The sequence below is a fragment of the Anabrus simplex genome, chromosome 8 (assembly GCF_040414725.1).
Source record: "Anabrus simplex isolate iqAnaSimp1 chromosome 8, ASM4041472v1, whole genome shotgun sequence".
NCBI classification, from domain to species: Eukaryota; Metazoa; Arthropoda; class Insecta; order Orthoptera; family Tettigoniidae; genus Anabrus; species Anabrus simplex.
In genome coordinates this window covers 145,500,447-145,522,572 of record NC_090272.1, presented here as the reverse complement: position 1 = coordinate 145,522,572, position 22,126 = coordinate 145,500,447, and the positions used below count along the sequence as shown (strand labels likewise).

At 38.0% G+C, this 22,126-nt stretch overlaps 1 protein-coding gene across 1 annotated transcript in view; it reads left to right on the top strand.

Moving 5' to 3' along the window:
* Positions 1-22,126, top strand: part of Pask (PAS kinase) — a 453,665-nt gene that overhangs the window by 34,574 nt on the left and 396,965 nt on the right. Inside the window, exon 4 of the mRNA XM_068229079.1 lies at positions 7,482-7,655. Coding sequence (XP_068085180.1) covers positions 7,482-7,655 — 174 coding nt within the window. The remainder of the gene's footprint in view (positions 1-7,481; positions 7,656-22,126) is intronic.

The window sequence follows — 22,126 nt, the reverse complement described above, 5'->3', positions numbered from 1 at the left end:
TTGAAATCCTGGCTACGCTACTGATCCTGGGCAAGGAAATCGGTAATCAAAGAACTTTGGAAAATATTCTTCCACAGGGCTCTCTACTTGCACCAATCCTTTTCAATCTATATATTGCAGACATCCCTCATATTGTAAGCAGGAAATTTGCTTGTGCAGATGATCTAGCCATTGGCATCAGTGGAAAATGCATAGAGAAAACTGAAAGGATATTAACAGACTATCTTTCAATCCTATGGCAGTATTACCAAAAGGGGCGACTCACACCAAGCCCAAGTAAAACAGAATCTTTATGTTTTCATCTTCATAACAAACAGTCAAACTGACAACTGAAAGTCTATAGTTAAATATAATCCTACTGCAAAGTATTTGGATGTTACACTTGACAGATCCCTAACTTATCAACACCTGAATAATACTACAGCCAAAGTTTGTTCCAGGAACAACATTCTTCAAAAGCTGTGTGGTACTACATGGGGATCAACAGCTGCAACACTTCGTTGCTCTGCACTGGGATTAGTCTATAGTACAGCAGAATATTGTGTTCCTGTTCATCTAAACAGCAACCATACCAGCTAACTTGACATCCAGCTCAATACTGCAATGCGTACAATCACAGGTTGTGTAAAAACTACACCAACATTTTGGCTTTGGTACATGAATATAAGAAGATATTGGATCACCCTGATCTTCCAGTTCATGACTACATTCCAAGTGCAATATTTGGCAGGTTAAAATCCAGACACCCAGCAATAAAATCTGCTGTTCTTTTCAATAAGGGCTTCAATATAAATGATCATTGGGAAGAAAAATGGATCCAACATGCACCACCAGACATTATAACTTTTTTAAATAACAAATTAAAGCAGGTGGTTTTTATTTGCCTCAACGTACATGGAAAACTGCCAACAGGATTCGTACAAACCATGGAGAATATAATGACTTCCTCTACAAATGGAACAAATTTTCTGATCCATTTTGCATTTGTGGAACGACTTCCCAAACCATCCAACACATTGTGCAGCAGTGTAGTATTATGTCATACTTGGGTGATCTGAAATACTTTCTAATTTTGATTCCAGATGCTGTTAACTGGATAGACAAATTAACTCTCACTATATAAGTGCATACATTATCATTGTATACTCTGTTTTATGCCTAAGTGTAATAACGCCCTAGTTATTTTATTATATAATTTATATATTGTTGTATATTCCAATGTGTTGCCATACGCTAAATAAATAATCATAAATAAATAAATTAGATCATCTGTGGTTTTCCCATGTTATTTTCAATGTTTATGTATCTGTCAGCTATGAAAAATAATTCAGCACAGGGCTCTTACAAAAGAGACTTCATCTCAGCAACAAAAAGGTTAAGAGATTTCATGTCCTTTTTGGCATCTGTAACTGGCCTACCACAAGACAAAATATGCAACAAATATTCACTACCCTTGACTGTATATCTCAACACAGAATTAATTTCTTACTTCTGAATAGAATGCGAAATGCGAGCATAAACAGGCTTACTGGGTTATTCAGGAATATCACTTAAAACCGGCAAGCAAAATTTAACTGAGGCTAACGGCTTGCTACCTGAAGGTGTGTTTTACTCTGTAAAGTTTAGGAATTCAAGGCCTTTTCCTGTTTTTGTGCAACTTTCCCTGACCTGCCTCCTGTGGTGATGGCTTTTTATCTGTGTTGGAAATGGAAAAAATAACCAGTAAAAGTACTCTGTAAGGGAAAAGGTGCTGCTAAGGATCCAAATTCATATCATGGAATAGCTTTGGAAAACAATATCTTAAAAATCTGCTCAAGATTATTCACTGAGAGACTTGCGAAGATAATAGAGCCACCAATTCCTGACGAACAGTTTGGTTTCAGAGAATGGAGATCAACACTACAAGCCATAGGCCATCTTCTAAATGACATTGATCGAGCTCTAAGTTATCTGTGAAAGGAAAGTTTCACACCGTTTTCATTGACTACATCAAGGCATTCGATCTAATGAACAGAATGAAAGTTTTAGAAAAACTGGATGCCATGACAAAAGGAGGAAATGAAATCACATCAGCTGTTAAAAACATTTTGACTTTCAACAATTTGGAAATAAGGGATGGGGTAACTAGATCAAGAGAGATTACCCAGACACATGGGGTATTACAAGGAGACCTAATAAGTCTTTTATTGTTCAGTATCGCAACCGCAGATATTACAAAGATTTTAGAGTCAACAAAATTAATATCCTTATATATGTATACAGATGATATGATTCTGGACTCATCAAACAGGTATGAACTACAAGAAACATTAAATGCTTTATATCTCTGAGCTCATGAAACAGTTATGAACTACAAGAAACATTAAATGCTTTATATCTCTGGGCCAAAGACAAAGTGACCTTAGGAATAATATAGAGATTGAGACTGTAAATTCATATAAGTACGAAGGCCATCCGGAAAGTGGTACCGTTTGTGCAATAAAGACACAGGAGTAAATATTAACAAATATACACATTTTTATTGGAAAGAAAATACTTTACACTACTTCTCCACACAATCTCCAAGCAAATTTAGGCATTTGTCATAACGTGGGACGAGTTTTTGTATTCCAGCGTCATAGTCCTCCGCCGCCAGTGTATTGAGATACGTAGTCACGACTCGTTAAGTTCTTCATCGCTGTCAAATCTTTTTCCCTCCAGAAAGTCTTTAAGCTTCGTAAAGATGAAAATCCGAAGGGGCCATGTCCGGGCTATACGGGGGATGGTTGAAGGTTTCCCACCTGATTTGCTACAAAAGTTGTTGTGTTATCGCTGCTGCATGAGGCCTGGCATTGTCATGAAGGAGAATGACACCTGTAGACAATAGTATGTATAGACAAGAAAGGGTTCCACCTTATCAACACAGATTTTTATTGTAAAAATTAGCTTACAGGACCGGTTTCGACTTTAAACAGTCATCATCAGCTGAACATGAATACCTTTACATATGTGTCAAGCATTAATTGGTATTGCCCTTTCTAAAGGGAGATGCCATAGGAAAGACAGTGTCCAAATTGGGCATATTAAGTGTAAAATGATTATATATTACAATTTTGGCGTTCAGGTACTTGAGTATAAAGCTGTCTTTTCCAGGACTAGAATTTGTCTATGAAACCTAACCTAAGCTTAGATCTAAATTACAAATACATTAAACACATTAAAATGTACAGTACATGTTAAAATCCATTGAATAATGAATATAAACCATTTCATGGAATTGAATGTGTATGTCTTGCATGTATCTGTGTTCTCGTTTTAGAGTCCAATGTTGTAAATAGTTCGGTGCTTGCATTCGTAGGCAATGCCGTAGTTCTCTTAAAAAGTCTTATTATATACTTAAATGATGTCTTTACTTGTGTGGTGAAAAGCTTCTGTTGTTAACAAGATCCACTTATATAGACAGACGTAAGTATGTGCAGCTGTGAATGGAGTGTGGAATGCACATACTTACCTCTGTCTATATAAGTGGATCTTGTTACCAATAGAAGCTTTTCACCACAGATACAAGTAAAGACATCATTTAAGTATTTAATAAGACTTTTTAAGAGAACTACAGTATTGCCCACGATCGCAAGCACCGAACTATTTACAACATTGGACTCTAAAACGAGAACACAGATACATGCAAGACATACACATTCAATTCCATGAAATGTTTTATATTCATTATTCAATGGATTTTAACATGTACTGTACATTTTAATGTGTTTAATGTATTTGTAATTTAGATCTAAGCTTAGGTTAGGTTTCATAGACAAATTCTAGTTCCGAAAAAGATAGCCTCAAGACCTGAATGCCAATACAGTATTATAATATATAATCATTTTACACTTAATATGCCCAATTTGGACACTGTCTTTCCTATGGCATCTCCCTTTAGAAAGGGCAATACCAATAATGCTTGACACATGTGTAAAGGTATTCATGTTCAGCTGATGATGACTGTTTAAAGTCGAAACTGATACTGTAAGCTAATTCTTACAATAAAAATCTGTATTGATAAGGTGGAACCCTTTCTTGTCTACACATACGTAAACTATCAATACGGAAATGAAACTAGTAAATCAAGATGTGAACACCTCACCGTCGATTTTGTATTGCCCGCCGTAATTTCTTTAATGTTTCACAATACGCATTAGCATTAATTGTGTCTCCACAGGCCATAAAATCAATGAGCAGTACACCTCGGTGATCCCAGAAAACGGTTGCCATGAGTTTCCTGGTGGACAGAACTGTCTTGATTTTTTTTTTGGTTTGGTTGGTGATTGACTGTCTTTGACTCTCAGGTGGTGCATAACAAACCCATGTTTCGTCCCCAGTAATGATGCGAGTCAGGAAAGAGTCTCCTTCATCGGAATAACGTCCCAGAAACGTCAGTGCTGCAGCCATACGCTTGGTTTTGTGCTCCTCTGTAAGCATGCGAGGGACCCACCTTGCACAGATTTTTGAATAATGCAGATGGTCTTTGACAATTTCATGAACAATTGTTCGAGACACATTAGGAAAATGTTCACAGAGTTCATCAATTGTGACGCGCCAATCGTTCCTCACGCATTCGTCTACTGCGCTCAGCAGTTGGTCTGTAATGACAGATGGTCTCTCTGAACGCTCCTCATCGTGTGTATTCCGCCTTCCCAGGTTGAAGTTGCGACACCAGCGCCGAACAGACGACTCGTCCATCACATTGTCTCCATACACCTCCATTAATTGGCGATGAATATCACAAGATCGAACGTTTCGTGCATTAAGAAATTTAATCACGCCCTCACTTCACAACCGGCGGGGTTCTCAATTTGTTTAAACATTTTAAACACAACCTCGCACAGAGCAGGCAGACAAGCCACTGACGCGGTTTGACCATGCCCAGCAGCTACCCGAGTCGTCAACGCTTCATGAGGCGCTAACGGGTACTACTTTCCGGATGCCCCTCGTATCTTGGCATTACCCTACAGACTTCATGTAATTCATTCCAGCTCCACATAAAGGAGAGAGCTACAGCAGCTATCAGAGGGATCTTCACTATTAAGAACATCACCAGATTGTCTTTACAAAAGCCTTAACGCTATTCTACGCAAAAATCTTCCCAATACTAACATACAGCATAGAATTGATTTGGGAAAAACTGTCCTTAACTGATTTAACTACACTGGAAAGAATAAAAGACATACCTGAAAAGGGTGTTGAGAGTCTCAGTAACAGCATTTTCTAGTCTAGTTTATGAACTGGCAAGAGAATAATTCTATTTAAAAGATCTACGGCTGAATCTACTGCTACCTGCTGCTAATCTTGCAACTAAAGTGATCCAGAGAGGAAAACAAAAATGTGCAGAAATACCTCAAGATTTCTATGCTACTGATGCAATGATTGACAGGAGGTGGACGAACGAAAACCAACCGTGAAGATCAGTTTTGACTGGACTTGCAATTCATGGCTTTCATCATAAATTATGTACTAATAAGAAATTTCATGAGCTAGATATTCAGTGTGTATGTGTATTACTTTACAATGGCAAAAAATGAGGGTATCCTCCTATTCAATACATCATATAATCCGTCATTAGACGGAGCAAACAAATTCAGACATGTTTCGGCTCGCTTGAGCCATCTTCAGTGAAAAAAATTAGGGGGGTTGGAATAATTTACATAATATAAGTTGAAAAAATGCTAAAAAACATAATGAAAGAGTAAACAAAAAAACAAAAGAGAGTTTAGACGGAAAACAAAGTTAGCACAAATATACAATATTTACATCAATATGCAGAGCAAAAAACTTACTGCGACAAAATTCAGTGAAACAGGTGTTAATTTGAAATAATAATTGATACTAAAAACTGCGTTAACCTAAGAAACAAGGGAATTAGAAAACAAATGATGCAGATGGAAACAAATAATAGTAGCGCATGGTGAGGTTGTGGACCTCATAGTTTACAAATTATTGGTTTAAAAATGACAAAATAGTTTGAAATTGCTGTCAAAATCATCCTAGTGGAAACCCATCACATCAAATTGGTCAGGAGGAGAGCGGGAGCAAACATTTTTGAGAGAAACCAAGCCTGAATTAACCTGCAGGCGAAAAGCCTGTGACAAGGAGAAAAAACACCATGAAATTTAAGGCTTTAGAAATAGCAGCATTCTCCAAATCTTCTCAATCTAGCGGCCCCTTTCTTCATTATTGTTTCATAATGTTGGCTGGTGTTTTGCCTTATTATAGAGGGGTCGGAAGGGCCGCTTCTCATATTTTTATATGCGGCCCTTCCGACCCCTCTATAATGAAACAATAATGAAGAAAGGGACCGCTAGATCGAGAAGATATGGAGAATGCTGCTATTTCTAAAGCCTTAAATTTCATGGTGTTTTTTCTCCTTGTCACAGGCTTTTCGCCTGCAGGTTAATTCAGGCTTTGTTTCTCTCAAAAATGTTTGCTCCCACTCTCCTCCTGACCAATTTGATGTGATGGGTTTCCACTAGGATGATTTTGACAGCAATTTCAAACTATTTTGTCATTTTTAAACCAATAATTTGTAAACTATGAGGTCCACAACCTCACCATGCGCTACTATTATTTGTTTCCATCTGCATCATTTGTTTTCTCATTCCCTTGTTTCTTAGGTTAACGCAGTTTTTAGTATCAATTATTATTTCAAATTAACACCTGTTTCACTGAATTTTGTCGCAGTAAGTTTTTTGCTCTGCATATTGATGTAAATATTGTATATTTGTGCTAACTTTGTTTTCCGTCTAAGCTCTCTTTTGTTTTTTTGTTTACTCTTTCATTATGTTTTTTAGCATTTTTTCAACTTATATTATGTAAATTATTCCAACCCCCCTAATTTTTTCACTGAAGATGGCTCAAGCGAGCCGAAACATGTCTGAATTTGTTAGCTCCGTCTAATGACAGATTATATGATGTATTGAATAGGAGGATACCCTCATTTTTCGCCATTGTAAAGTGAAAACCGTCAATACGGAATGATTCTAATATCTTGTAATGTAATGTATGTGTATTATATGTAAAATACTGTGACAAGTATCGTATAACTGTTTGCATTAAGAGAGTCAGATCGATAGTCGATTACAGTAAAGACTGAATTCCATAAATTGTACTTGCACATTTGTGCGCAATTCCAAATAAATATATAAAAAACACGTCTGTTCACAAGGGATGACAATGAACATTTTCAGGGCTAGGAAAATTGTGATTGTGCTAAGTGGTAATAGTGAAAATTTGTGATGTGATAAGTGAGGTATTTTTATGTAGATGTAATATGACTTGAATCGGACTTGAAATTTACGTGCTAAGCAAGAAAACTTCTTAATGAGGAATGCACCACCGAGGTTGTACTGTACACCTAAAATTTAATGAGAATAGATAATGGTGCTGTAGAGATGATTGGGTGTAGAATATTTTATAATAAACTACTTTTTTTTGGATTAATTTTTCAGATTCTTGTTGTTAATGGAATGGCTTGTGGCCTTTTGGGTTACTCTCCAGATGAACTAGGCCAGATGAAAATCCATCAGTTACTTAATGAAAAGCACAAAACTCAGATTACTGCACTAGCTGAGGAGCAACTAGATCCTAAAGATGGCAATATGGTGGTCCTTAGTGGAAAAGTGGTGAGTATGTAGTTTAAGTCAGCAAGTGCAAATTATGTATTCTGTCTTATATATTGATCGATCATTATCCGAGCCATGATCTTTTCACATTAATCTGTATAATTTATACACATCTTTATTATAGATTGTTATGCTTTTCCTTTCAGCATTCAATCTGCGAGAGTATGTGAATGAAGTAAATGCCTTCACAATTCTGTTTGTGGCATTATTTAGTTCCATACCTCTTTTCTTCAAATCATTAGAAACTGTGTCTAACCATCGTTGTCGTGGTCTCCCTCTATTTCTCTTATGCGCCATGAGAGAGTCCATTTTTTTCCTAGGTAACCTATCCTCCTCCATTTGCCTTGTGGCCATTCCACTCTGTATTAACTCTCTTAGTGCCACGCCTATGCTAAGAATACCACCTGTTTTACGACCAAATTGCAAGACTGAACAAAATGAACCATAATTCTCCAAATTCTAAATCCAGATAATTGATTATTCTCCCAAATTGCTCAGAAAGTTTGACTATTGATATTGATAGCAAATAATACCAACAAAGGTCATATTAGGGGAAGAAAAAAAAATTTTTACCAGGAAATTAGCATGGAGCAGATTATATATTTCAAGCCCAGACCTACAAAAGTTACCTGAAAAACGTATGTACTCACCTAGGAATGATGTGTCAGAATATCTTATGATGCATACTTGCTCATAGTTAGATGTAAAAAGAAAAGAAAAAAACCAGGATAAGTTGCGTAGTATTTATTGAATTTTTTAAGACTACCTACAAGGAAATCATGTACGGAATTACACTTTTTCAGTCAGTACCATTTTTAACACTTGTGGACTCCCAAGCATAATGGGTGGAGCCCCCATTTGCACTTTACGCACTGTAGATGGGATCTCTTTACTGGTCCACGATCTTCCTTGCTACACACGGCACATTGTTTTAGGCTAGGTCCTGGAAGGTTTTCCAGTAGCGCTCTGGGAGGACTTGGATCTTTCGGATGTTGTGCTGGAGATAAGAGGTTCTTTTCCGACATCCACTCATTTTCGAGTTCAAGAATAATGGAAGATGTATATTTTAACCTCATCATTTTCTTGGTAGAGAAGTTTTCTTTATAGATAATATATGCATTCAGCACCATTCTTGAGAAAATTGAAGTCTACCTTCTTCCAAAACTTGAGTGTCCAGTGCTCATCTAGGTAAGCGCATAGTATGACATCCGAACCATCAACACTACTCATAAATTCCCTTCTACTGGTGTATAATTGTTGGTTTCGTTACCTCCTTAGGAACTCTGTTCTTTCTTGTTTGGTGTTAGTTTTGTTTTTGGCAATGGAATGCGTAGCCAGCTAGCAGGACCTCGTCCTTTCTAAAGTACCTAGTGTCACCAATAGCAAATTTACCTTTCAGTTTTGAAGGGATATCCTTCCTGTTTCGCTGGAGAGTACCTGTGAAGAATGTGCCCTTAGAAAACAAACGCTGGACCAGACTAATCGTAGTACAGAAATTGTCTGTTACCACATGATAGCCCTTCATTAGGTAGTTGCCTATCTCCAGTAATTTAGTTGCAACAAGAAATGCTAGTCCGTGTTTCTGTATATTTTTCCTATCGACATTGCTCTTTGCTCCGCGGTAGCGGAGGAAACCCAAACAATAAATGTGATATTGAGTCACACAGCATCCAGAATTTTATCCCCTCTTTGTGATGTTTTTTGTTTGGTAGATACTGCAACAAAGAGGAATTACATTTTGTTCCAACAAGTGACTTGTCTATGCTAAGGTGTTGGCAGGGAGTGTCATGGTGTCTGAACAAATTATTGGTGTGATCCACAAGAGGACTCAAGCGAACACATTAGTCATATTTCTCATGGCCTGGTGGAAACAACGAATCATTATTCACAAGGTGGAAGAATTTCAGTATTAGCTGGAATCTGTTCCATGAGAACATCTTTGAAAACTGTGGGATCAGTGTTCCAGTATGAAGATATCGTCGGTCTGCGTGTAATTACCATCTCTAACAATTCAGCTATAAAACTTTTTATTTCCTTTAGATTAACAGGCCGCCACTGCTTTATGCGGGAATTCGGCTTCAATTGTTGTGCTCACCTCAAGAATTGAGTAGCATACACCTATTAGTTTCTGTCATAATTAGCTGCCACAGAGCCTGAGTAAAGAAGAGACATGCGGGACATGCTTTGGACCTGAATTTTCCAATTAAGCTGATGCAGGTTGATGAAGAGTGTCACTTCCTATGAAAACCTCCCGAAACGCAATCTTTGGGGAGCATTACTACTATCACCATCACCGCCATGATCATCATTGTTATCCTCATTCTCAGTAAAGAAGATCCCCCTGTGGGTGGGGGCGGTAGAATAACACCCACGGTATCCCCTGCCTGTCGTAAGAGGCGACTAAAAGGGGCCTCAGGGGCTCTGAACTTTGGAGCGTGGGTTGGCGACCATGGGGCCCTCAGCTGAGTCCTGGCATTGCTTCCACTTACTTGTGCCGGGCTCCTCACTTTCATCTATACTATCCGACCTCTCTTGGTGAACTCTTGTTCTTTTCCGATCCCGACGCTATTAGGCTTGTGAGGCTAGGGAGTCTTTCATTTTCACGCCCTTCGAGGCCCTTGTCTTCCTTTGGCCGATATCTTCATTTTTTGAATTGTCGGGCCCCTTCCATATTTTCCCTCCGATTAGTGTTATATGGAGGATGGTTGCCTAGTTGTACTTCCTCTTAAAACAATAATCACCACCAGTAAAGAAGAGAGAAAAATATGAAATAGGTTTTGCGTTGCAAGGCGGGACATCACTGAGTTCGGAATCCTCCAAGCTCTCAGATATATTCACAGCATTTACTCGTGCACTTTCTGCCATAACCTCACTACTGTCACTAGTCATTATTCCCAGAATCACACCCATTAAAGGGTGAAGTGTTCAAATACTCCACTAACTCGTCGTCATTCACGAACACATCACCATCAACATCATGCCTTGCTGCTATTTTCACTAGCTACTAAGCGACACTTCATAAAACGTACACCAAGTTCAAGCACTGATGAAACCCAAACAAGCAAACGTAGTGACAATCTGCATGCAATAATAAAAATTCTGTGCCTTTGTTATCCTACAACAACCAGTTTTTCCACCCATCATCGAAACAATACTCAGTAATTAGTATTTATTAAGGCACTAGCGAGAAGAGTGTAATCACGCTCCCGGATTTTAGCGGGATTCGGAACGCAATTGCGCTCCTTGGCACTAAGGGTTAACACTATGAGCCCGGACGTTTCAAGATGGCGTCCCTACCCTGTGCCGGCGTAATTTAGACTCTCAGAAAAAAAATCACAGTTCTGTCAGTTTTCGCATTATAAATTAACAAATTTATATACTTATTGTACAAAGAGTGGGCTATCCCACGAAATCAAATAAAAAATGTTTACCTTCATCATTGGAATTAAATTAGACTACATTATTGGTCCATTCTGATATCCTTGTTCACGCACTTGAATTTCTAATTCACTAGAAAAGTTCGATAATTTTTAGTCACTGAATAACAGAATTGCACATTGTTATTCCCAATACTTAGCTTTGGTATGGTAACACTCAAAACATTCTCCTATGCAAAGACCTACGTCACATTTACGACAATATATGGTTGTCATTTTCTTCACAGCACGACCGGTGTTATGTTTGGACATGTCATAGCAAACCTTGCATGTACGCTGCGCGTGTCCTTCCTTCTAAAGAAATCTGGAGGTGAAGATTCTGCAGAAATATCAAGGTTATTAGCATTCAGTCCTGGTGCGCCAGAAAAAACGGGCCTGTTCACAGGAGTAATATCTTGTTTCCATTGTGTTCCCGTGCTTCTCACCTCCCTTCGTCTTTTTGCGATTGGTTCTTCTGGTGATGAATCTGATGATTCAGCATTCTGAGGGACTTGTATATTTTCATTTTCTTCTTCACGATCACTTTCATACAGATCAGAATCTGAATCGTTCACAAGTTGCGTAATAATCTGTTCACCTATCCGTGGACTGTATGCACGCATAGGATTTCCTTCACTTGTACAAGGTCCGGGATCCATATCTCAATAATTATACAGTATAAATCGACTACTTGAGAGATGATTGCAGAGTGTTGCCTCACTACACTTTCCTTCTAAATCTGTGAAGTCATATAATCTATCATTAGAACACACGCACATAAATTTGAGCTTATCTAACCGGAGTGTGCGAGGAGTATGTATGTCAGCAAATGCGTAAGATCTAACTGAGCGCACATCGCTACGAAACATCGTCCCTAAGTTGCACCACCAATCACTATCAATCGACAACACCAGCTAATGATAGTAAAGGAAATCGACAACACGTCAAAGCAAAAACTAATTCGATAACGTGAATAGCTTTCGAGTGGCTGAATTTCAAATATCGTGGTAGTAGTATTACTAACAGCGGCCCTCAGGCGCACGCCGCGTGGTATTAATATTACTACCGGCGGGTGCATAGTGTTACATAAAATAGCATTGTATTTAAATGCAGCCATCTTTAGAAAATCTTCCTGTGACCCTTCGAATTGCCACGCTGTACAGAAGTTACCACAGGCTCTTTTGAAACGAGGTTTGAGCTCTTGCATTTGTCATCTCATGAAACCTTTACCTGAGGTTTCTTCATGTCTTAATGTGCTTCAATAGAAATTTTCCATGAAAGATATTTCTTTTTCCTTGAGATATTTGGCAGATAAAAGCACCGTAACAATGATAATTAATTTAACTCTTTGGGGTCCACTTAATTTCTCGCCTGCATCTTGCACGGGTCCAGTTTAACATTAGGCAAGTATGGGAAGAAAATACTCATAAGAAAAATGATGAATTTTTACATTAAAATTATGAACTGCGCATTTCTTTATTATCCATCATGTTAATAAAACGATCAGCAATATTTTTTGAAAGTGTGGTACTTCCGGAGGTATTTGTTTGGGTGCTGTCCTGGGTTCTCTGACAGGTCTCACAATAAAATGATGGCTCCTTTCACTTTCCTGTTGGAACACACTGTACAGTCCTTAGCTCTTTTGACTCCACAAGCATCTATGATATCTAGCTTCCCATTCAGACAAAATTCTTGGTTACAGCTGCTCCATCAGCCACGCTTACTGATATTTTATTTTGTAACGTCCCCCGTAAGTCCCATGATAACTAGATCCCTGAAAGATTGAATCACTTCGTGCTTATTTTCTGTTATTTTATGCATATTACAGAGTTAAAAACTTTTCACTAAAGTTGCTGGCTTCTTTCCTGTATTACAATGCATGTATTCCATAGCACTGTTGTGACAGTAGTTCAAAAAAATCACATTCACCTTCTTCATTCATCACCCCCTACATCACTTTTTTCGCCACTGTCCTCCACGTCAATTTCCTCCTCTTCACTCGAAAAATTGTTCTCAGATTTGGGAACACTAATTTCACTTTCAGAATCAGTTAACAAATAAACATCAATATCACCATTGTCGCACAACTTTCTGTAAATTTCATCAGGATCTATGCCGCGAATGGCGGACGCCATGTTGATGAAATGAAATCGCGTATGGCTTTTAGTGCTGGGAGTGTCCAAGGACAAGTTCGGCTTGCCAGATGCAGGTCTTTTGATTTGACGCCCGTAGGCGGCCCTTGCATCGTGATGAGGATGGAATTATGATGAAGACGACACATACACCCAGTACCCGTGCCAGCGGAATAACCAATTATGGTTAAAATTTCCAACCCTGCCGGGAATCGAATCCGGGACCCCTCTGGCCAAAGGCCAGCACGCTAACCATTTAGCCATGGAGCCGGATGCCATGTTGATAACCAATATAAACACAACAGTGACTATCTCCAAAGAAAAAGCAATTCAATTGAAACAAGTTAGCAGTAAATGGCAGCACGGAAGAGAGAAATGTCCAGGCTAACTGCTGCGTAAAGCTCGGCGCTATTTTCGCTCCACCATATGAAATAGATAAAGTTGTGTAGGACTACATCCAGCATAGGACCGGAATGGAAAATCATAAATATATAAAAATCACTTGTTTTTGAAGTCTTGTCGAGAAGTATCAATCGTATCAGAAATACTGAGCTGTATACAAGTTAGGAAACAGACAATGTACAATTTTTGATTGTTCGTGTTTTTTATGTTATGATAAGTTGAAGCCCTTCAAGATCAATTCTTTCATATGGACTTTTAATGTGCTGTTTTTTCTAGAGCATTTCCGTAAACTTGTATACTTTTTCAAGAATGAAGAATCGCATTAGGGCCGAAACATGTATCGTTAATTTTGTTTTTAATCAACATTTGTGTATTGATCAAGGTGGACTACTAAAATTACATATTTTCTTTACTGTTAAGTCAATACAAAACATGTATGAGATTCTTAATTTGAAAAATAAACTAACGACTGAAAACTGGAAAACTGCTGTGGGCAATTCTGAGTAATTTAAATAAATCTCCAGTGAAGTAAAGGGTTCAGGAAATCATTTGTATAATCCGTGTAAGTACATATTCTAATCCTCTTTTTGAAGAATGTGAAGGTTAAAGAAAATTTTAAGGAAATATCCTATTTTAGAGAATAAAATGATATTGCAAAGTTAAACTAAAAATATCTTCATTAACCTTTTTACTGCTGCATTCCTGTATGTATGTGTGCAAAAAGAAGGAGAATGGCGTATCATATAAATTCAGTAGTATATCAGGAAATAGAACCTATAACGGATTGCATAAGAAAGAAGAGAATATCATTCTTTGGTCATGCACCCCCAGTGCTGAATTACCCTCTTTCTCTGAATCCAAGCCTTTTTTTTTCTTTCTCAGGACCTCGTGAAAAATCAAGGGTCGTCTTGCATTCGCGACCTAACAGTAATGAACGCCACTGGCAGCTACTGCGGTAACCCTGCTGCTTCTTTTTATCCACCCCCCCCAACCGCCGCGCGTGTGCACACACAGAACTCGTTGACAATCAACGTCCGCCTTTTTATTATACATCGCTAGCCGTGGGAACTGGTTTTACAGTGCCTCTGTGTAACGTCACTGGATCTGAGGAAATAGTGAAGAGAGAATGACATTCTATTAGCCTCTGCAAAAATGTTTCTCAAATTCGCAGAATGGCATCGAAACATGCGAGCGTACAAATTGTTAGAAGGGCCACGGCTACTCAGTGGCAGAATTATAATGCGTGTATGATACCTGATGCTTTATAAAATTACGTTTTATAGAGAACAGGAATATTTTTGTGATGGATCATCATATTGTAAAGATAGGTGGAACTGGTACTGCCAGCAAATTTTCAATGGGTTCTTGTCGATATTATGATGCCAATTTTAAGTTAATGGTTATTAAACACACGGAAATTAAGAATAATTGAATGGATGAAAACCATAACGGTATAAGTGACATTAAAAAAAAAATGAGTTAAGTGCAGGATGTAACTCCGGGAGGATGTATCCTTTCACCAACAGAGAGATACAAGTGATAGCTGTAATTTTCTGCGCTCTAGTGATAGGTGGTATAACTACAAATAGCATGCTTCCACACGAGTGTTAAGATGTTTAAATGCCTTTTTTTCTGAATGATCAAAATACTACTTACACCGTTATGGTTTTCATCCATTCAATTGTGCAGCCACAAGAAAATACGGCACAGGCCTAACTAAAGCCAATATTGGGTATTAGCGTTAAGATAAAGATACCCTAGCTTAAAAATGCGAACTGTACGAAAAAGGCATTCAGTGGCCTGCAACGAGGATGCTTTAAAGACGTCGAAGATGAAATTGTGAGGTATGTGCGCGAAAAACATAAGGGCAGAATGGCCATACCACGGTGCAATAAACTCATTCGTTGACCTTCAACTTCTGCATCTTTATTTGGCCTATACATCGCTAGTCGCAGAAGTCGTCCGAACCCGGCAAGCAAGATGTGTGTGTAGCGGTAGCCGGTTGTACCTGACGCTGAGTAAAAATAACAGTTCAACAGACAGCAGGAATATATTCCTGATGGATCATTGTATTGTAGAGACACGTGGAAGAGGTATTGCCGGCTAATTTTCAAAGGGTTCTCTTTGATATTACGATTGTAATTTTAAGTTAATGTTTACTAAACCCGCAGAAATAAAGAATAATTGTGCAGTTGCAAAAAGAATATGGCATAACCAAAGCCAATGTTCGACGTTGGCGTGAAGATATAGTCTAAAAATGCATACTGTACAAAGCACTTCTTGCCGGATTAAATTTTTTTGATGAAAAAGAAGGGGGTCATCTTGCATTCAGGGTCGTCTTGGATTTGGTGAAATATGGTATTTTAGCCAACCAATTCTGCCTTCATCATCAACAGTATTCATCAAAAATACAGGTTCTAACTACAAAAGTTGTATGAAATTATAGTTTACTCACCAGAGGGTCTACAGGTAGTCTAGGTGGAAGTTCATTATTGGATCCATGGTTTGAGTCTTATTTCCAATACCAAGATTTTTTAATGTGATGATAATGCAGTCACTTATTGTCACTTTCTTTGCTATATGTACACACATTCATACTCACGTACAAAATAAATAATTTAAAACTGAAACACTGAACTAAATATGTCAACTGGCTGTAATTTTATTGAGCAGGTACACTAAATGAACAAAGTAAAAGGAAACTAATATTTACAAGGCGCTATGCAAAAAACTTCCTGACTGAGCGTACTAATAACACTAATAATAAATACTAATAGTGTACAAAGTAGAGGAAAATCAGCTAACACGATTCTGTTGTAATTCTTATTGGCGTGGTATGATTCAAAACATGGGCCCACGCAGAGGGCAATACGACAAGATTGACACATGTATCGTGACTCCTTCCTCTTCTTTCTCTCCTCACAATATTGCTACATAGTGACAGTGACTGGTTGCATTTGCTTTTTTATCAGTTGATGTTACCAGGTGGAGAAATGTCTTTGTCATTCTGAGAACCAGGTCTGTAGATGATGTGGATGGCCTACTAGGGTTTGATTTTCCTGTACTGTAGTATTTCTGTAAAATTTGCTGAATGATTTGGAGCTAAAAATCTGCCAATGAGGGTTGCTTGCCCGAGACACAATAGAGGGAAGAAGAATTTAGAGTTGTCAAGTCAAAAATATGAAAAAGTAACTTTTTGTACCATTTGATACTTTTATGTACACTATGTAATGAGCTAGGAAGCATATCTGACTTATTCTACAGTTCTCGTATACATATTACAATTGATTACGACCTTAGGTTTCATAATAGTAGTTCCAGATTTGCGATCCCCCTTTCCTGTCATGTCGCATACATTTTCATGCATGGTCGTGAGAACGAATACATCTCTCCTATCATGTACTTCACGGCCATCATTTTGTTATTGGACATCATCTCCAGTTCCCCTTTCTCCAATTTAATTTTCAGGACCTGCATACCTTTTTTGTTTTTGAGGATTGTACCACATGCATTTGTAGAACGTTCATAAAGTACTTGAAACAGACGTGGGCTAGTGTACCAGTAGTCTACAGAGAGATTATGCCCCCCTTCCAAAATAATCTTCGAGAAGAGTAGTTAAAACTGCCCCAGAAGTGCCTTATTTATAGCGGTTTGTAATTTCAGTGGATGAACCTATATAGGTGATAAAATCTAAAACATATCCCGTCTTATAGTCACAGAGAATAAATATTTTATTCCGAAGTGATGGTGCTTAGTTTTTATTTATTGCTTGAAAGCTAGGTGTCGTTTGAACTACACTATACTCTCATCCACACATAAATTAGAAAATGGGGTCATATGGTGTCAGAAAGTTGTCCTAAAGTGGTCGATAATCAAACAAATTTTATTCAAGCTGTCACCTTTGTTGGGGTTTTAATTGTCACTTAAATGAAGCATGCTGAGTAAAATGAGATACCTCTCACATGACATAAGCTGTTGGAAACTAGGGGCATGAAGAAGGGGATCAGTGGACCAATGTTCCTGAATGGATGAATGTTTATTTCGAACCATCAGTAGAGTCACAGCAAAAAGCACAAATATTTCCCTGAAATTTGTATTCACCCATTTCTTTAGTCTGGAAAACTGAACTATTTGTTTGTCTGCCACCTTAGATAACATTTCTTCATTGATAAATACAGTAGTTCAAAATAATAAAGTTCTGGGGATTCTGAAGTGAGGTTTGTATTAGTCATGCGTGGTTCTGGCACCTGAAATCCATGCAGATTGGGAACAGATTTATCCTTGATCCATGTGAATGTTGTTTGTCCAACCCTTGTCCCGTTTCCCTACGGGGTCGGGTATGAGGTGAGATGAATTTGTCGTGGCGGTTTTTTTATGACCGGATGCCCTTCCTGACGTCAACCTCATCAGAGGAGTTAATGAGAGATGAAATGAATGACGTGATATATGATAGTACGGAGAGGGTGAAACCCGGTGCCGGCACATAGCCTACTCCTGTCGAATAGCACCAAGGGGTCTGCTCAAGGCTTAACGTCCCCATCCGACGGACGAATCACCATCAACAGCGTCATATGCCCTCACTCCATATGAGCACTGCGGAGAGGTTTGGAATTTAATCCAGGCTTTTGGCACGCAATCTAGTGATTAGAAATTGTATACCACCACCTCCCCTACCCTGCCGGCCAACATTCTGATGGTGAAAATTTTTTCTCCTCGAATGCGTATCTTCCTGACTATCTGAAGATTCACAAACACCACCACTATCACATCCATCAATATAACACTGGACTCCATCTCCTCTAAAAGAGTAATAATATCCTCTGGTCACATGTGATGATAAGCAGCAGCCATGTTGGAAATGGTGGAGTATTTATTTCTTTACATGAGGTGACAAAAGAAACGTTTATTCGGCACGCTGTATGTTAATAGAAAGGTAATTAAAGTTGTTCGCAGATTTGCCAGATATCCTAAAATAGTATTTACTATTTTTCCCATTGATTCAAACCTTTGAGAACTTTTTCCTGAAAAATGATTTTTTTTTACTTGTGGCAGCCTTCTTCCAAGGGTGCAAATTAATTGAGGAGCTATCTGACGGTGAGATGGTGACCCTGGTCTAGGGAACCAGGAATAACGGCCGAGAGGATTTGTCACACTGACCGTGCGTCAGCTTGTAATCTGCAGGCCTTCTGGCTGAGCAGTGGTTGCTTGGTAGGCCAAGGCCCATTAGGGCTGTAGTTTGGTTTGGTTTAGGAGTGTTTGTAAGATTATCTATATATATAAAATAGCTTGTCCTGACTGACTGACTGACTGACTGACTGATTCATCATCGCCGAGCCAAAACTACTGGACATAAAGAAATGAAATTTTGGGGATAAATTCACATTATGATGTAGGTGCTCGCTAAGAGAGGATTTTTGGATATTCCTTCGGTAAGGGGGTGAAAAGGGGGGGTGAAATTTTAAAATGAGTGTACCTATATCTCAAAACTTTAAACGTTTATAGATGTGAAAATTGGTATTTAGAATCTTCTTTAAAAATAAGGATACACGTATTTTTTTGTTTTCAGCAAATCCCAATAGGAGGGGTGAAAAAGGGTGAAAATGGGGAAAAATGGGTTGAATACCTTTAATCAGGATACCGGTACTTATATCTCAGAAACTGAAGATATTACAGACCTCAAAATTGGTACTTTTGATCTCTTTTAAAAATAAAGATACACGTATTTTTTTGTTTTTGGAAAATCCAATTAATGGGAGGGTGAAAAGGGGGTGAATTTTTAAAATGAGTGAATCTATATCTCGAAACTATTAAAGTTTGCTGATGTAAAAATTGGTATTTAGAATCTTCATTAAAAATAAAGAAATACGTTTTTTTTTGTTTTCGAAAAATCGCAATAGGAGGAGTGAAAAGGGGGTGAAAATGGGTTGAATGCCTTTAATGAGGCTACTTATATCTCAGAAAATGAAGATATTACAGACCTGAAAATTGGTGTTTGGGATCTCCGTTAAAAATAAAGAAGCACTTATTTTTTTGTTTCTGGAAAACCCAATTAAGGGGGGGTGAAAAGGGGGGTAATATTTTAAAATGAGTGTATCTATATCTCAAAACTTTTAAAGGTTATAGATGTAAAAATTGGTATTTAGAATCTTCATTAAAAATAAAGAAACACGTATTTTTTGTTTTCGGAAAATCGCAATAGGAGGAGTGAAAAGTGGTGAAAAATGGGTTGAATGCCATTAATGAGGCTACTTATATTTCAGAACCTGAAGATATTACAGACCTGAAAATTGGTGTTTGGGATCTCCTTTAAAAATAAAGAAACACGTATTTTTTTGTTTGTGGAAAATCCAAATAATTGGGGGGGGGGGTGAAAAGGGGATGATTTTTTAAAATTAGTGTCTATATCTCAAAACTTTTAAAGTTTATAGATGTAAAAATTGGTATTTAGAATCTCCTTTAAAAATAAAGAAATACGTATTCTTTAGTTTTCGGAAAATCTCAATAGGAAGGGTGTAAAAGGGTGAAAAATGGGTTGAATGCATTTAATGAGGCTACTTATATTTCAGAACCTGAAGATACTACAGACCTGAAAATTGGTATTTTGGATCTACTTTAAAAGTAAAGAAACACGTATTTTTTCGTTTTTGGAAAATCCAAATATTGGGGGGTGAAAAGGTGGGGTGAAGTTTTTAAAATGAGTGCGTCTACATATTAAAACTTTAAAATTTACAGATGTAAAAACTGGTGGTTAGAATCTCCTCTAAAAATAAAGGAACACGTATTTTTTGTTTCCTGTAAATCCTAATAGGACGGGTGTAAAAGGGGTGAAAAATGGGTTGAATGCCTTTAATGGGGATACATATATCTCAGAAACGAAAGAAATTACAGAACTGAAAATTTGTATATGGGATCTCCTTTAAAAATAAAGAAACACGTAATTCTTAGTTTTTGGGAAATCCAATTAATGGCGGTTAAACAGGAGTGACAAATTGGGGTGAATTTTTTGAAAAACTATATCTACAGAATATCCTGGAAACGTAAAATGTTACAGACGTAAAAAGTGGGTGTTTGGAATCTCCTGTAAATGTAAAGAAACAGAGGTGATTTGTTTTTGGAAACTCCACTTAAGGGGAACTCAAAAGGGGTGAAATTTTAAAATGAGAATTTTTACAGTATATCTAAAAAAAAAAACTTAACATGTTACAGAAGTGAAGGTATTTTTTATCTCCATTAAACATAAAGAAACGTGTGTTTTTAGTTTTCGGAAATACCACTTGGGTGGAGCGGGGTGGTAAAAGTGACTGTAAATGGTGTTGAATTCTTTTAATTAGGCTACTGATATCACAAAAATGAAGACGTTACAGACGTGAAATTTGATATTTGCAATCTGCTTTAATAGTAAACAAACACGTATTCTCGGAAAAACCAATGAAGGGGGGGGGGGGGGGAGAAGAATTGAAAAATTAATTGGCTTAATTGTATGAGAATACATACATCTAATAAAAACTAAAGTTGTTACAGACGTGAACATTCGTATTTGGATCCCCTTTAAAAACAAAGAAAAGCGCGTTTTGGTGGGGAAACCATCTCGGAGGGCTTGAGTGTAAACGAGTTGAATTCCATTCATGAGGACACATAAATCAAAAACTGAAGAAGTTAAGAGTCGTGATAATTGGTATTTAGAAGATCCTTTACTATTAAAGAAACAACTACTTTTTGCGGGAAAATTCACTTGGGGGGGTGGGTAGTGTGAAATGAAGTGAAAAAAGTAAATTATTTTTATGGGGATACTTATATCTCAAAACGAAGGTAATAGACGTGAACATTGGTGTTTAGAATCTCCCTTAAACATAAAGAAACAAGCCTTCTTTTAATATTTTTTTTGGGGGGGGAGGCTGGCGGTAAATAAACTTAACGGCGGTGGGGTGTAGAAGGAGGTGAGACCAATTGATTTTACTGTTCTTAATGTTTTTATAAGGATCCTCCGTTGCTCAGGCGGCAGCGCGCCGGCCTCTCACAGCTGGGTGTCGTGGTTCAAATCCCGGTCACTCCATGTGACATTCGTGCTGGACAAAACGGAAGCGGGACAGGTTTTTCTCCGGATACTCCGGTTTTCCCTGTCATCAGCCATTCCAGCAATACATAATAGTAATAATAATAATAATAGTAATAATGTTCCGGACCGTCGTCAAATGTGCGGACCGCGCTGGAAACGGCTCCTGGACGGGTAATGACTAAGAACGCAGTCCTGCCGCGGGTTCAGTGCCGCCAAGGCACCCAATATGACACCACGCCGGATCTCCTGAAGGATTTTATCCATATTTAAAAAGTTATAGGAAAAGATGGCAAAGATTTACGGACCCAACTGACCGGGAGGAATACCTGAGCCTAGCCCGGGAAGTACGAAATCGATTGCTGGAAAGGAAGATTGAAAAATGGGAGGAAACGTGCCGTAATCTAATAGAAAACGGGTCAGATCGGGAATTTTGGTGGATTTTCGCAGAAAACGAGTCAGATCGCG